This window comes from Pogona vitticeps, chromosome 4, assembly GCF_051106095.1.
Source record: "Pogona vitticeps strain Pit_001003342236 chromosome 4, PviZW2.1, whole genome shotgun sequence".
NCBI classification, from domain to species: Eukaryota; Metazoa; Chordata; class Lepidosauria; order Squamata; family Agamidae; genus Pogona; species Pogona vitticeps.
This window is the reverse complement of record NC_135786.1, coordinates 51977051-51992724: the sequence shown is the minus strand read 5'-3', so window position 1 is coordinate 51992724 and position 15674 is coordinate 51977051. Positions and strand designations below refer to the sequence as shown.

Here is a 15674-nt window from a genome sequence, read left to right as displayed (position 1 = left end):
CTCAAAAAAGCTATGGATTTCAATTATCTGATTGGGAAACTACATCTATTACTCTCTATTCATATGTAAAATTTATCTTGGCTTTATTTATTACAAAAATGCCATGAATCTCTGTGGTAGCCTTTTAGCCAGTCTCTCTTCTGTTGAGATTTTGATATGAAAATGTGTTAATTATTAATGTTGTATAGTTAAATGTAAAATGTCTGATTTTACCTGAGTCACTGTACTTATTGCATTCAGGTGTGGTATCAAGGCTTAAGACTTAATGTTGTACAGCTGTGTACATGATGAAACTTTGTGTAGCAGAAGAACTTTGTGTAACAGAAAGAAGCTTTGAGCCAAAGGGGGCCAGATACCCACCTGTCTGAAATGGTGAAACAACATACAAGGTGCTTCAGACATTTTGTTCAAAGGACTTCCCCCTGGCCAAATGTGGGTTCCAAGCATTCCAAGCCCCCACTTCAATTAACTTCCTCTGAGATGTGTGTTGCAACATTCACAAAGGGACCAAAATTTCCAGAGCTTTAAAGGAAAGGACTTGAACAGAGACAAAGGGAGTACTTTCACAGCCACATATGCCGGCTGAGAAACCCAGAGAAAGGTCTGAATGAAGCTGGAGTGAAAGTAAGTCTGTTCCTAATATGGAGAGGGACGGAGAGGAATGGGCTAAGAGCCAGCTCCCAAATGAAGGGGACTGAGAATCAAGTAAGCTTTAGACCTTCAATGGAAAATGCCATTGGCAGCGAGTTTTATTGTTTTGAAAACCCAGTATGTGTTGTCTGCTGCATTGTCTGTATGCCTATCTCATATTATTTTCATTTTAATTGTGTTTGCGACCTCATAGGTCTTTCCTATTTTTGTCTCCTACCTTTTATTTCCCTTTAAATATTGTTTTTCAACAAGTGTTAATTACCATTCAAGTTTGTTGAAAATCAGCCCTGACAATTGCTTTCTGTTTGGGGTGAGAAGTGGTTAACTGATGGGAAAAAAGGAGTCCGCTTCTGGAATTTTCCCTTGCATAGTGTCACTTTGTGAATGAGTGTGAGCAGAAGTGGGCATCCTGTAGACCAGTGGTCCCAAACCTTGGGCCTCCAGATGTTCCTGGACTTCAACTCCCAGAAATCCTGGCCAGCAGAGGTGGTGGTGAAGGCTTCTGGGAGTTGTCATCCAAGAACATCTGGAGGCCCAAGGTTGGGGACCACTGCTGTAGACCATCCTCACTGTTGCCATTGGTGCTGTCAACATCCAGGCTGCCCTTTACTGTCCAAAGCTTGGCATCCTTTTTCCTGCTGGCAACGCAATCATGCTATTGTGCTGCAATATTAGGCCATTTCCTAGATTTTTGAATTGTGGGTACAGAAACACAATAGCCCACATTCATCATCTGGAGGTTTTTTGAAGAACTGAATAAAGCTTTTTAGTTAGACTTCATGTCTGGCTGATGTTTTTGCAGAAAAGCCCAGATTAAACTAAATCCACTAGCCTAGCCAGTATTGCTCAGAACTACCTTGTAGGTGCCTGAGCATGTGCAGAGAATAAAAGGTTCCTAACCAGATTCCTGGGATTGATGACAGCTTGATAGAGAGAAAAGAAAGAGTGATCCCAGGCCTCTGGGGCTCATTGTCATGCATTACATTTGTGGTCCAGGTTTTCCCCTACTTGGCAGAAGGGTGGCCGTCTGCTAGATCCCACCGGAGTTAAGCGCAGAGACCGGCCTGTTTCATCACTAGTATGCATTGTGTTTTCAAGTTAAAAGTGCACTCTTGGAAGGTTCTCTTATTGTAAAGAAACATCTTGGGACCAGGGGTTACCACCACTTTGCTAAAATTCAGCAGTAGAGCAAAAAATTCAACATATAGTTTAACATAAAGGATATGCACAATGGGAGGCGTGGCTGGAACCATGTTTGGATCATTAAATAATTCCACCCAATTTACATTTCCACTATTGCACTGTAAAATTGCTTTGATTGTTTATTACATTCTATGTAAGATCCAACTTTTTATGGTTAACTGTATGTCAATTTATATCTGCATAATATTGTGTATCCTTTTCCTCTTTCCTTCTTTTTTATTCTTCCCAGTCGCTCTTTTCTTTTATTTCTTCCTTCCCTTTCCATAGCTTTTAACATTTTGATAATCCCAACTATGTATCAAAAACGTCATAAATACTTCGTGAATAACCACAAGGAAAACTTCAACGTAATGGAATTTATTCTAAATTTTGATTTTAAATGATTGCATGAGTCCAAGGGAGCAGCAACATTAAGGGAAAAATTGGGCATTGCCCTGCTTATGCTGAGGGCGCAAAGCCCACCCGGTTGTTGGCCATGTCAAAGACGGAATAATACTCCCGAAGGAAGACATCACCCAGGATCCATAATGGCTCTCCATTCGGGGAAGGCAAATATGTAGGCTCAACTACAACAATACAGGTCCCATCATTCTGTAAAAGAAAAGTGAATGCCTTAAGTTTCACCTATGCTGGGAGGGAAATGTCATGGAGCAGTTTTTAAAAAGAAGTCTGAAGGCAGGTCCTGATTAGATCCCATGACAGGAGTAGAACCGCCCATCTCTAGACCTATAAATTGCAACGTATCACTGTGAAGGTACTGTTGCCAAGGATCTGTTCGCAAGGACATAATATGTGAATTGGGAATGCATTAGATGTGCAACATTCTACCATCCCCTCTGATGATATACAAATTTAGATTCAGAGCTGACTGCAGTGCACACAGGGCCATCACAGTGGACATAATCTGTACTGTTGTGTAGGTTCCACTAGTCACACTCTCTCTTGCTCTCTCATTATAAACAGTGGAGTTCTAACTGACCAAGATGGCCAAGGACCAGCAGAACCAACATTAGGTCAACTGAGGTCAAACCCCTTCCAGCCTAGGGGTGTTGGAAATTATTTGTGGCTACGCTCACCATGGCCTATATTTAGACCAGCGTAGTGGCTGTGTCCTTGAGCTAGAGGAGATTTGGATGCCCCCTAACTTGACTTCTCCCTTGCCCTGCCCTTTCTTTGTCCCGTTTTTATTAAGATTTGATAAATCTTAGTCACTAGAGCAGTTCTGCCAGCAGGTCCTTCTGTTGGCAGATCTCTGAAAAGAAAGGATTGCGTTTGTGCAAGCTTTCTGCCAACAGAAGGGAGCCTATCCCTAACTTCCTAAAACTGGCACATCTTTGATTTAAGATTGAAAAGCCAGAATAGATTAGTCTATGAGATCTTTACATTTTCAAATTAAAATAATTCAGATGGCTATGATGCAACAGTAGGAAGTCTTAAAAAGGAAGATCAAATCCACCCACCCACCCAAAAAATACCTGGAGAAATATTCTGTGTTTGAGACATACAAAACACAATTTTGTTAACTGTGACTGTGGGATGTTTAATTATATTGCCACAGTCTCCAGATAAGTGCAACTCTCAATTCTCACAGTTTAAAATGCACATTTTAAAGCAATATTATGTACTTACATTGGAGACATAAGCAGAAGGAGGCAGTGGGAACTCGGAGCCATTAATGACAAAGGTGATTGTGGGCATGTTCTGGACATTGTTGCAATTCACCAAAAACTATGAAAGAATACAAATGTAATCTGTGAGAAAGCTAGAAAAGGGGCAGAACAGAAATCCTCCCGCTGCTATGAAAGAGACTGATAAACAAAACATGCCAGTTCAATTAGGACTACCTTCTTTATTATTTGTATGCTATTGTTTTGATGTAAAATTATTTGTACAGTATTTCGCTGTTCAGATGTAAGCTGCTCTTGAATTTTTTTAAAAAATAAAGCAAATTAGTTTTCATAAATTAAAATGAACAAAATTAATAAAAAACTGCACTTGTTAGTTTTTATCCATGCTGTGCATAACTACGTTGCCAACTTGTTTACCTGCATAAGTTTTTATTCACTTGTTACATTTATATCCCACATTTCCTCTAAAGAATTTAAAGCAGTGTATGTGGGCCTCTTCCTCCCTATATTATCCTCACAACACCTCTTTGAGGTAGGGCATTCTGGAAAGTTCCATAACTGTTTAGTCCAACATGTGCTTTCCTGTCACATGTACAGTGGTGCCTCGCAAGACTATTGCCTCGCAGGACTATTAATCCACAAGACAATTGTTTTTTGCGATCGCTGTTGAGCGTCACAAGATGATATTTTCTAGGGATGATTTTCGCAAGACAACGATTTTTCCCCATTGGAACGCATTAAGTAGATTTCAATGCATTCCAATGGGGAACCGCGTTTCGCAAGATGATGTTTTCACAAGACGACATTTTTTGCGGAACGAATTAACATCGTCTTGCGAGGCACCACTGTAATCTAATGCCCCTGAGCAAGATTAGCACATTCCCCATTCATTCAGCTAGGACTGCCTTGACCCTGGATGTAAATGCAAATATTTGGATAGTATATTGTAAATATAAATGATATATACTTCCTTCCCCTGTTATTTGTAGTCACACGGTATTTCTCATGCATCTCCTGGTTCCTTGTTCCACCTACCTCACCATTGTAATCTTCAGCTCCCACAGCCTGCAAGAAGGTGCCTAAGTATTGCTTTGGGATTGTGATCTGAGTAGTTCCAGTATCAACAATGGCCTGGCAGCCATCACTGCACCAGCCCGTAGCCTCATTTCCAATGGCAAACCTATAGGGCAAGGGGAAAGAATGTCATGCAGGCAAAGTTAACAGCCAAGAAATAAAGTAAAAGAAAGTTAAGAGAAATACAGGAACATTTTAATATCAAAATGTTGCTTGAGTAACCTTAAGCTATAAATGCAAACGAGATGACTGTGGTTACAAAATCAGACATGTAAGCTCTCTCCCTTTCATCTGAGATCCACCACAGAATAACTCCCTGCTATGCACAGAGACTGGTTCAAAATTGGGAAAGGAGTACGACAAGGCTATATATTGTCCCCTGGCTTATTTAACTTATATGCAGAATACATCATGCGGAAGGCTGGACTGGAGGAATCCCAACCCGGAATTAAGATTGCCGGAAGAAATATCAACAATCTCAGATATGCAGATGATACCACTCTGCTGGCAGAAAGTGAGGAGGAATTAAAGAACCTTGTAATGAGGGTGAAAGAGGAGAGTGCAAAAAACGGCCTGAAACTCAACATCAAAAAAACTAAGATCATGGCCACTGGTCCCATCACCTCCTGGCAAATAGAAGGGGAAGATATGGAGGCAGTGACAGATTTTACTTTCCTGGGCTCCATGATCACTGCAGATGGAGACACCAGCCACGAAATTAAAAGACGCCTGCTTCTTGGGAGGAAAGCGATGACAAGCCTTGAGAGTATCTTAAAAAGCAGAGACATCACCTTGCCAACAAAAGTCAGAGTAGTCAAAGCTATGGTTTTTCCTGTCGTGATGTATGGAAGTGAGAGCTGGACCATAAAGAAAGCTGACCGCCGAAGAATTGATGCCTTTGATTTGTGGTGCTGGAGGAGGCTCTTGAGAGTCCCCTGGACTGCAAGGAGAACAAACCTATCAATTCTAAAGGAAATCAATCCTGAGTGCTCACTGGAAGGACAGATCCTGAAGCTGAGGCTCCAGTACTTTGGCCATCTGATGAGAAGAGAAGACTCCTTGGAAAAGACCTTGATGTTAGGAAAGTGTGACGGCAAGAGGAGAAGGGGACGACCGAGGATGAGATGGCTGGACAGTGTCTGCGAAGCAACCAACATGAAATTGACAGAACTCCGGGAGGCAGTGGAAGATAGGAGGGCCTGGCGTGCTCTGGTCCATGGGGTCACGTAGAGTCGGACACGACTAAACGACTAAACAACAACAACAACAATGCACAGAGAGCTCCTTCATTTCCTCCTTTTATCTAGTGAAGGTACAAAGGAGGAAATAAAAATGAATCATCTGTGTCCATCATTTGTGGGGGTTTTTGTGCCATTCCATTTCCTGTTAAAACATATCAATGTAACACGAACAGCAGACAACTATTTAATGTCAAGCATGTAGGAGATGTTGTGTCAAGGCAGCACAACAATACTGAAATTAGTCTCTTATTGCTAGTCACTGCAGGTCCAGTTAGAACAGTGGTTCCCAACCTTGGTCTAAAACTCCCAAAAGCCTTCACTACAAGCTGTGCTGGCCAGGATTTCTGGGAGCTGTAGTCCAAGAACATCTGGGGATCCAAGGTTGGGAACCAAGGGGCTGGATGGTACACAGACCATATTGTTAAAAGCGAACAGCACTTTATTTATTTATTTATTTATTTACAATATTTTTTAGCCGCACCATTGCCAGTGGCTTCTGCCAGTGACTTTAGTCCTCCTATGATGCAAACCCCTGGGAGCATGGGCTTGAAAGTGAAATCCATGATTGCAAGATACAAGAGCTGAGAAAATCTCATGCTTTGACAAACAGATGTATGTACTTTGGTGTAAAGAAAATCATCTCACACTTAACATCAAAAAAACTAAAGAACTCAATTGATTTTAGGAGGAAGAGAAATGTACATTTACCACTGTACATAAACGGTGAGGAAGTGGAGAGAGTTGGTAGTTTTAAATTTCTGGGTACTTACATCTCAGAGGACCTCTCATGGACTATAAATGCCAACATGCTAATGAAGAAGGCACAGAAGAGGCTGTATTTCCTGAGAATGCTCGGCAAGTTAAATTTATCTCAGCATTTACTTCTGTCATACTATCGTAGCACCATTGAGAGTGTCCTAACCTATGGCATACTGGCATGGTTTGGGAGTAGCTCTGTAGCGACAAAAAAGCTCTACAGAGAACCATTAAAATTGTCCAGAATATCATCGGGCTCCAGCTACCAACCCTGGATGACATCTTCACATCCCGCTGTCTTAGGAAATCACACAGCATCCTGAGAGACTCTTCCCATCCTGCTTATAACTTTTTTGAACTGTTACCATCTGGCAGAAGATATAGAACAATTAAGACTCGGACCACACGTTTTCTCAATAGTTTTTATCCCAGAGCTATAATTGCAATTAATAATGAGCTTAAAGACCACCAGTAGTGAAAAATTAGTTGGACTGTGTTACTTGGCCTGCGGTGTAGATGTTTGTATTTTTAGTGGGGGACTTTTAGTGGGTGGGGAGTGTTTGGGGAATTTTATGTGTGTGCATGTGTCTGGTCTCTGGGTGTCTGTGAATTTCGTTGTATGTGTATATACTTACAATGACAATAAATTATTATTATTATTATTATTATTATTATTATTATTATTATTATTATTATTATTATTATTATTATTATTGGTTGTAATAAAATGATACAGAATCATACATTTGGGAAGGAAGCTGTAGAATTGTCCTTGCTAAGCCATAAAAATATTGATCTTATCCATTCTAATAATAAGATATTGTTCCCTCCATACTGCTGTTGACAACAGAGGGGTACTACATCAGATGCGGTAGAGTTGTTGATAGACTTTCACAAAAGTGTGGGTGTAACAAATATATAGCTGTTATTTGTTTTCTCTAAGTACTCATTTAGCCACTAGAATATTATATTTTGCAAAGGTCAAGCTGCAATTTCTTCTTGCTGGGAAAATGACTGTTTGTTCACCCCGCTGGTTCATCCTTTGTAGTTCGCTGAAAGTAGTCTGTGAAACATGGCTGCACAGTTTCTCCGTTCCTGGATAAACAGTTATGAATTATAGGGCTTCCAATCTACTCTTGTTCCCACTCTTTTGCAGAAGCAGAAGTTGAAAGCTTTTCCCACTATGTCATTTAAACACAGCTCCAGCCGCATTTAATTTTTTTTAAAATAGTAAACATCAGCAAAGATGCCATCCTTTTCTGTAGGATTTCCCATCATTGGTGACTTTGGGGGACTTTTCATTATTTTATTTTTTCCCTGCATACTCTGGTGAACTCCTTCTTTGGAATTCATAGTATTTCTAAGTGTACATCTTTGGCTGGATCAAGCCCCAGTGTTCTGTTCTGTTTTCTAAGATTTAGTTTTGGTACTAAATATACATGTTCCCAGCACCACACATTTTAAAGAAGTGAACAAGACTATATCCCACTGCAGAACATCAGTGCTGTCAAAGAGGGAAACCTTTTGTTACCATGTGCAAATAAACAGAAGATCAGAGCAAGAAAGGATGGTTAACTATATATGAAATTAGGAATTAGGAATATTACTTACTCTTCAATACCAATTTGCCAGTAAACCTCACGGGTGACAGGGGTCCAGGAAATTTCCCCAGAGTACAACTGATTATCAACTCCTCCCAAGATCAGTTCCCCTCCATACTGAACAGTTGGTTGTCTGGGGAGGGGGAAAAGCCAATGTTAGATGCAGCTGGTGGAGGCATTAAATGATGAGATCAATGAGAGCAAAAAAAGAGCAAAATATGTAAGAACACTGGTAAATTAAGTACAGATTACTGCTAACTGAGTAATCCAAATAGGCACAAAGACGTTTTCCACAGGAATCAAGATTCCTATGCCATTGAGTGTCAAACTGCTGTTCAGACAATTTACAACATTATCCCAATAGGCATGTAAATCTTTCAGTGTTAGGTGCTCGAGGCATCAGATGTACAAACAAAACTGATATCTCTCAGAAAATACAAACCAAGCTATTTTTCCAAAAGTAAATAGAAGCAGACTGATGTTAGAATCAACAGCCTTATTCAGGTATTGAAATAAGTGATTTCCTCAACATGCTTTGAGGGGAATGCTTAGCTCTACAAACTTCTGTTGTTTTTGTTTTTTCATGCAAAGACCAAGGACTCTAAAGAGGAGAGGGTTCTGATTGCATGAAGTCTTTCCTCATGTGGAAAATTTGGGCTCTTGCTCACATGTAGAGCCTGCAATTGATCAGGAACCTCTCCCCTTCAGACTGGTTAGTGATTGCACAAAGAAAGTGGTGACAGAGTGGGTGGGGTGGGTGCTCCCCTCCAAGCATGCTGAGGAAGCCAGGTATTCTAACACCTGAATAGGGCTTGTCTAGCAAGGCCCTTAGCATGATTTTAAAAAAAAAGTATGAAAGCTAAGGAAAAGCTACATTTTCGTCACTCTGGTTCCCAAGTCAAAAGAGTGCATGAAGCATAACTACAGACAAAAGGCAACTAAATGTTGTGAGCTTGAACATTTGTTCATAGAGCGTTATTTACCCTTCAAATTGTGTTTTTTCATCCCTCAAAATCAAGATGATTGAAAATTAAGAAACAAATAATTCCACTACTAGCTCCCTCTGTACATATTGTGACTAGAATGTTAATCTTGATTATATTCTGGATTGTAAACAATTGTGAGGGTACTGTTACAGTAAGGTAAAGGTAAAGGTTCCCCTTGACATTTTTTTTAGTCCAGTCATGTCCGACTCTAGGGGGTGCTCATCCCATTTTTCAAGCCATAGAGCCAGTGCTTGTCTGAAGACAGTTTCTGTTGTCATGTGGCCAGCGTGAGTAGGGAGCACCGTTTTTCTTTCCCACCGAGGTGGTCCCTATTCAAACTGTTAGGTTGGTGAGGAGCTGGGACAAAGCAATGGGAGCTCACTCCGTTGCGTGGATTCAATCTTACGAATGCTGGTCTTCTGACCCTGCAGCACAGAGGCGTCTGCGGTTTAGTCTGCAGCGCCACCATGTCCCAGTAGAAGTGGCCAAAATGAAAACCACATTCAAACCCCCAGAACTTTTGAGCCTGTCACACACCCTGAAGAAGAGTTTAAACTAATACAAGATTAGGTTCATTAGAGTGAATCTAGAATAACTACATTATAATATAACTGAATTAGATTTACCGTGAAAAATAGAAGCTGAAGACAGGTTCAGAAAGCTGTCCTTGTTCTAGCATTTGCTGCATGAGTGTGGCTCCACCCCCTACAGCTAGAGGCGGATAAGCCATCCCCATAATACCATCAAAATCGGCATAATAGAAGGGAGTGGTTGGTTCATTCTCACTCAGGCCAAATTCCTGGTTGGTAACAACTATATTCTGGACCTAGGAGGACAGGAAACAAAATGAATTTCACATATAACTGAAGCCACAACCATAACACATATTGCTCAAGTTCCAGCAGGAAAGAGAGGAAACGACACAATATTTTAGGACTAATGCAAAAGGAGGGCAATGTGACATGGCTCCAAAGACTGAAACCTGGAAAGGTAATTTTCCCAGGGCCTGGAATGGATTGACTGCAAGCTAAATCCAAAAAACACGTAGCCCTGATCACGCGAGGTAAATGTTTTCTAGTTCTTCTGATGCTTTCCATACCTCTGTTGCACTGAATTGTGGTCATGTGGTTTATATTCCAGGACAAATGTCCCAATAACCTCACATGCTGCTTTTAGTAGGTTTGGCCGGGAGGGACCTTTTCTGAGGTGTCTGTCAATCTATCCAGTGGTAACCAATTGTTTCTTCTCTGCCTCTTAATTCAAAAAGAACCCCACCTCTCTGTTCTGTATCTCTTTCTATCTCTATAGTCCATTGGAAGCAGTCAGTCAATCTGTTGAGGCATGTTGTTGTAGGCAGCTATGTTTTGTTAGTTTGCTGTTTGATCTGTTCCGAACTATACGTAAGTAAAGAAAATTGTTTCAACTACTAATTTCTCCAAGTGACTTATTGATATGTCAGTCCAACTGACAAAAAAAGGGAGATAAACTAAACTGGGGAATTTAAAACCATTCTGCTTTATGTATCCCTGCACCTCTGTTCAGCTAAAAGAAGTTAGCCAAAATTCAAAACTCTGCAACAGAACAAGCTCAGAGGAGATAAGGAAGCCTGGGGGAGAGTTAAGTGAGTTATGATTGCAGTGCTAGGTTCTGAACATGTTTCTTTTTTCTTTTTAATTTGATGAGGATTTCAACATTCCCAGAATGCAGTGTATTTAAAGATGGGTGAGCCTATGCAGCAAAGTTAACTTACTTGCACAGTATCATAGCCTAGCATGATGCTTAAGTCGCCAGCCCCATAATACAAAGTATAGGTCTGTCCATTGTTAGAGTATGTGGAAGAGGCACTAGGGTTGAACCTATGGTGGTTACCTAGAAGGAAAGAGAAAGAAGCAATAAAAACACATGTTCTCCAAGTGACAAGAGAAGATACCTATTTTTCTGCTGACTTCTGAAACTCTGTGTGCCACAAATAGCACATCATTAGAAGCTGAAATCACATTAGTGTTCCAGACAAGTGATTCTGGCAGAACTTTGTTTCTGAGCCCTCATGCTTGCAAATAAAGTACTGTATGTATTTACAAAGAAAGCTAATCTGTAAACTGCTTGTCCTGTGACACTCACTCTGTCTGTGATTTCCCTTTCTTCTAATTGTGTACTATCTATAACGTATTGATCAGTTGCATTTTGGCAAGTCCCTAGTTACAAAGAATTATAAATATAAAAATTACAGCTGCTAATAATATATGGATTGAAATATTAATAAATGTTCTAAGCAGGCAACACTTACTATAGGACTATTTCATTTCTGTTGACAACTACCATTTTGAACAGAAAAATTTAATTTTAAAAAGATTCAATCAATGGGCTTGTTACAACGAATCTCTCTTCAGCTGAGAATTCATACTCACCACAGGCTGCTGTACTACAATACACAGAGGGTACCCAGAGATTGGAAGAACCAGAGTCCATTAAAACCAGAAAGTTCTGTGGTGGAGTTCCAATACTGATCTCTCCAAAGTAATATCCCTGGCAAAAGTGGAAGCTTTGGTTAGTTACACTACCTCACTGAGCAGAGTCTGAAAAGAGCAATACAGTATAGCATGAAGAATTCAATAGACTACTTTTCCATCCACAAAGAAGGTAAACAACATTATTATCAGGTAAAGAGATATGCAAAAAGAGAAATAGGACATCTTCATTTACGCTTTCCTATAGCTTCGTGGTTCTCAACCTTGGGTAACTCAGGTGTTCTTGAACTGGAATTCCCAGAAGCCTTTACCACTAGGATGCCAGTTGAGGGTCTTGGGAGTTGCAGTCCAAGAACGCTTGGGTCACCCCAGGGTGGGAACCACTGCTATAACTGCAAGTCTTCAGGATTTAAAAAGTATGTGCCTCCAGGCACAGCTTTGCTTGCTGGTTTCACGCCATAAATTTCCACGGTTAAAGAAATTATTGCTTACAAAAATAATGGCCCATCTCTTGGGTAGTGGGAATTCTGAATGGAATATAATTCAATGCAATTTAATATATGAAGCAAATATTTGACTATAAGCCTCTGCAGTAGTCTGACATCAGTAAGACAATTCTTATGGTACCGTATTTTCTTACACGACTCTGTTGAGAAGAGAGTCCTATTGAACCCTATGGGGCTTAGATCCACTTTGCATGTACTGTATGAGGAAATTTTGGCCCACAATTCTCATCAGCAAAACACAGCATGCACATGAGTAAAGGGATTGTAGGAGTTATAGTGTAAAACAGTGGTTCCCACCCTTGCTTCCCCAGATGTTCCTTGACTACAACTCCCATAAACCCTGGGCAGCATAGCTGGTGGTGAAGAGAGTTGCAGTCCAAGAACTGTGTTTCTCAGGATTGGGAATCAGTGCTCTAAAATATATACAAAGCCATGGATTCTCCATTCCTAGAATACAGGATTGAAGAATTAAAATACAGTCCTAAACAATATGACCCTTTGGGTTCATTGACGAGGTTACTAAAAGGAGAAAATTTTGTTTTGGTTTGTTCCATGTGATGCCTCTTCTGTTTTCAGGTTTTTGTTGGGGTGGGTTTTTTTCAGGGGAGGGGGAGCTTGCGCTGCTCTCTTTGTTTACCATGAAAGGGGGTGCTTCTTTCAGGTTATTTTGGTTCATTTTTTTCCCATGGAGGGGGAACGGGTTGGGCTGGCTGGGCAAAGACATGTATGGTGGCAAGAAGGAAGGGAAAAAGTAGGAGGGCTGGCTGGACAAGAAGATATATATATTGGGGGCTAGATGGGGAAAGGCAAGAGAGAGACCAGTAGGGTGGGCTACTGGAATATCAGTGTGAGTTGATTTTGTATCAACCTACACTAATGAATGAAGACAACGAATGAGGATGAACATGGATGAACACGGGAGATACATGTTCCTCTCAATTTTTCAAACTAACAACTAGTGTTTCTGAGGCTGTCTTCCAGGAAGTGATAGAAGAACCCAAAAACAAATGTAGTAACTTCTTCTGGTTTTTTGGGGTGGGGGTGGGGGGTTGCCCAAACTCAAAAGTCCCATGTCTGGTAGTTACTACCAGCAAGTGGGTATATGATGGCAGATGTAATATATATCCTTCAACAGACTGAATCAAGTCAATAAGAAACAAGATACCATTAAACTATAGCCCTGAAAAGTTCCAACTCAGATGAAAATAAAAACTCTGGAATAATTAAGATATGTTTTAAGAATCCTTGACAAGCAGGACAAACATAAACATACTGTGTGTGTTCGTGTGTGTGTGTGTGTGTGTTTTAGTACTCACATTCAAATAATTCGTTACTGGTTCATAAGCAACATTGTATTCATCGAAGCGGTACTTAAGCACAGGATCCATATGGTATTTCTTCATAAATTTCTCAAGCACTCCTTTCTCCTTCATATTTTCCCGAATGGATTTCCCTCTCTTCAGAATGACCCTGTATGAGGCACAAAGATCTTGGGAGATTACTAGGATTGTTGCTTCTAGCCATTCCCTATCTGTTTTATGTGCTCTTTCTTTACCAGTTTTCTTCATCATGGCTATTGGAAAATGCTGCTAATTGATGGTGCCACTTGTGACTCCCCCCCCCCCCCAAAAAAAAAGCCTATGAGAGGCAGGAGGAATATATCCCCAAAGCTTCCAAAGACAGGGCTAAAATGTCAAAGCTTAACTTGGAAAAGTTACACTGTGTTTCATGATACAATCTTGTCATACAACATGGGCTGAAAATGCACATCAGTTGCTGGCAGGGATCCATCCCTCTCTTATGAATATAATTTTATCATGAAGCTTTGGCTGACAATGTATGTAGAGAAGAAATATGCATTATAGATAGCTTGAAATTGGAAATAAAGTGCATTAGAACTGAAGAAAGATTGTTGCGGCAGTCTTAGTGTTTAAGAAATTGAATTTCAAAGGTATACACTCCTTAGTTTTGAAGACCAATCACAAACCAAAACAAGCTGATTTGCAGACTCCAGAAGGTTAGAAAACAATTCAATATAATATAATTTAATTATTATTATTGGTTAATTGTTTTGAATGTATAACTTATTGTATTTGTATATTTGTAACACTATAAGCTGCCTTGATTCCTCCCGCTGGAAGGAAGATGTCCTATAAATGGGACAAATAAGTGGGGCAAATAAATAAATAAGAAAAGCTCCTAATGTGACAATCGCACGCAATCAGCCTTTAAGGAGTTCTATCTGTAACATCTGTTTCTGCTCACAGCAAGAATACAGTCATCTCATTCATAATTGGAGTTGTTCACAATACTCACCTCTCCACTCCCTCTGTCAATTGCAGAATAACCAAGACCAGGACCCACCACTTCATGGTGCCCATCATCTTTTTCACCAATGTGGTCTTCTACAGAATGAACAAAATAAGACCACAGCTGCAACTGTTCTGTCCCTGCTTTTATACTCAGGACAATTGTCCTCTACTGCCTTATCTCTTTATTATGTATTTCCCATATCATTGCAAACACGGAATGCCTACACTTCTGTTTTCCAGTGAACAACAGAAAGTCAATTTCCTTTGTTAGAATGAAATGCAATGTGTGCCCTTGATTTTAGCAAAACTGAGCAATTGTTATCAAAGCATTCTTAATACAAAGGAAACAGTGATAAAGGATATCAATAAGTCAAAGTACAGTTTCCTTGAGAAAGGTTAATTTTTTTTCAAATGTAATAAAGAGCAGACAAATAACCACAGTTGCAGGGGTAGTTACTTACATGAAGTTGGACAAGGTTGAATTTTATTTGAGCCCAGCAAATAACAAAAATAACTATATTTCTCGCCACTAAAATAAAGGATTACATAGAACTGTGACCTTGGGAAGGTTTGCTGAGGTTTGACTACATGGGTGGGAGGGACCTAGTTTGCTTCACAGTTTTTCTAACTGGGTCTCTGCTGGTTTCCACAAATGAAATCACTGTAGCCGTCCACACCAATTACTGTGTTGATGAATGTTTTTCATTTTCCATTTTTGCTGTCCTACAAATGATTGACCTTCATCCCACACATGATACCCATGCACCCTTGGTAGGTCTGAGAGGACACATGCCAAGGATTTCAATGTCTTTCCAGCTCTTGGTGGTAATTAAGCTCAGAAAGCACTCCACTATCTTGTGTGCTCCCATCTGAGTTTTCCTCCATATACTTTGACTGTTCATTAATGCCCTTTGGAAGGGGATAGTTTTACCTGAGCAGTGTGACTCCACACGTCTCCTTTGGGAGTGCTGACGGGCATATAGGAACAAAAGAGAAAAGCTGTGAAAATGGTCCTCTTCACTGCGAAAAACAATTTCCACCAGGCCCTCTTCTCTTCATCCTCTTTTTAATTTTGTTTGTTTGTTTGTAAAATGACATGGCCAGATAGTGATCAGGTATAGCACTGCCTTTGGCAAGGATAATTTTTAAAGAAAGAAAAATTGTTTGGAGGAAATGAGACAAGATTCCTTCAGTTGAGGGGAACTGCAGTAATAGCATGCCCTCTGATGGCTCCATGACCTTTACTTT

General features: G+C 40.2%; 1 protein-coding gene across 1 annotated transcript; it reads right to left on the bottom strand.

The window, feature by feature from the left end:
- Positions 1-2195: 2195 nt before the first annotated feature.
- Positions 2196-14979, bottom strand: LOC110081367 (pepsin B). Its single transcript, XM_020798002.3, has 10 exons — positions 14888-14979; positions 14431-14519; positions 13431-13584; positions 11549-11666; positions 10891-11009; positions 9767-9966; positions 8165-8287; positions 4518-4662; positions 3484-3582; positions 2196-2445 (listed from the first exon to the last, which is right to left on the bottom strand). The coding sequence occupies exons 2-10, from the start codon at positions 14496-14498 to the stop codon at positions 2293-2295; spliced, it is 1179 nt and encodes a 392-aa protein (XP_020653661.3). The 5' UTR covers positions 14499-14519; positions 14888-14979; the 3' UTR covers positions 2196-2292.
- Positions 14980-15674: the final 695 nt, after the last annotated feature.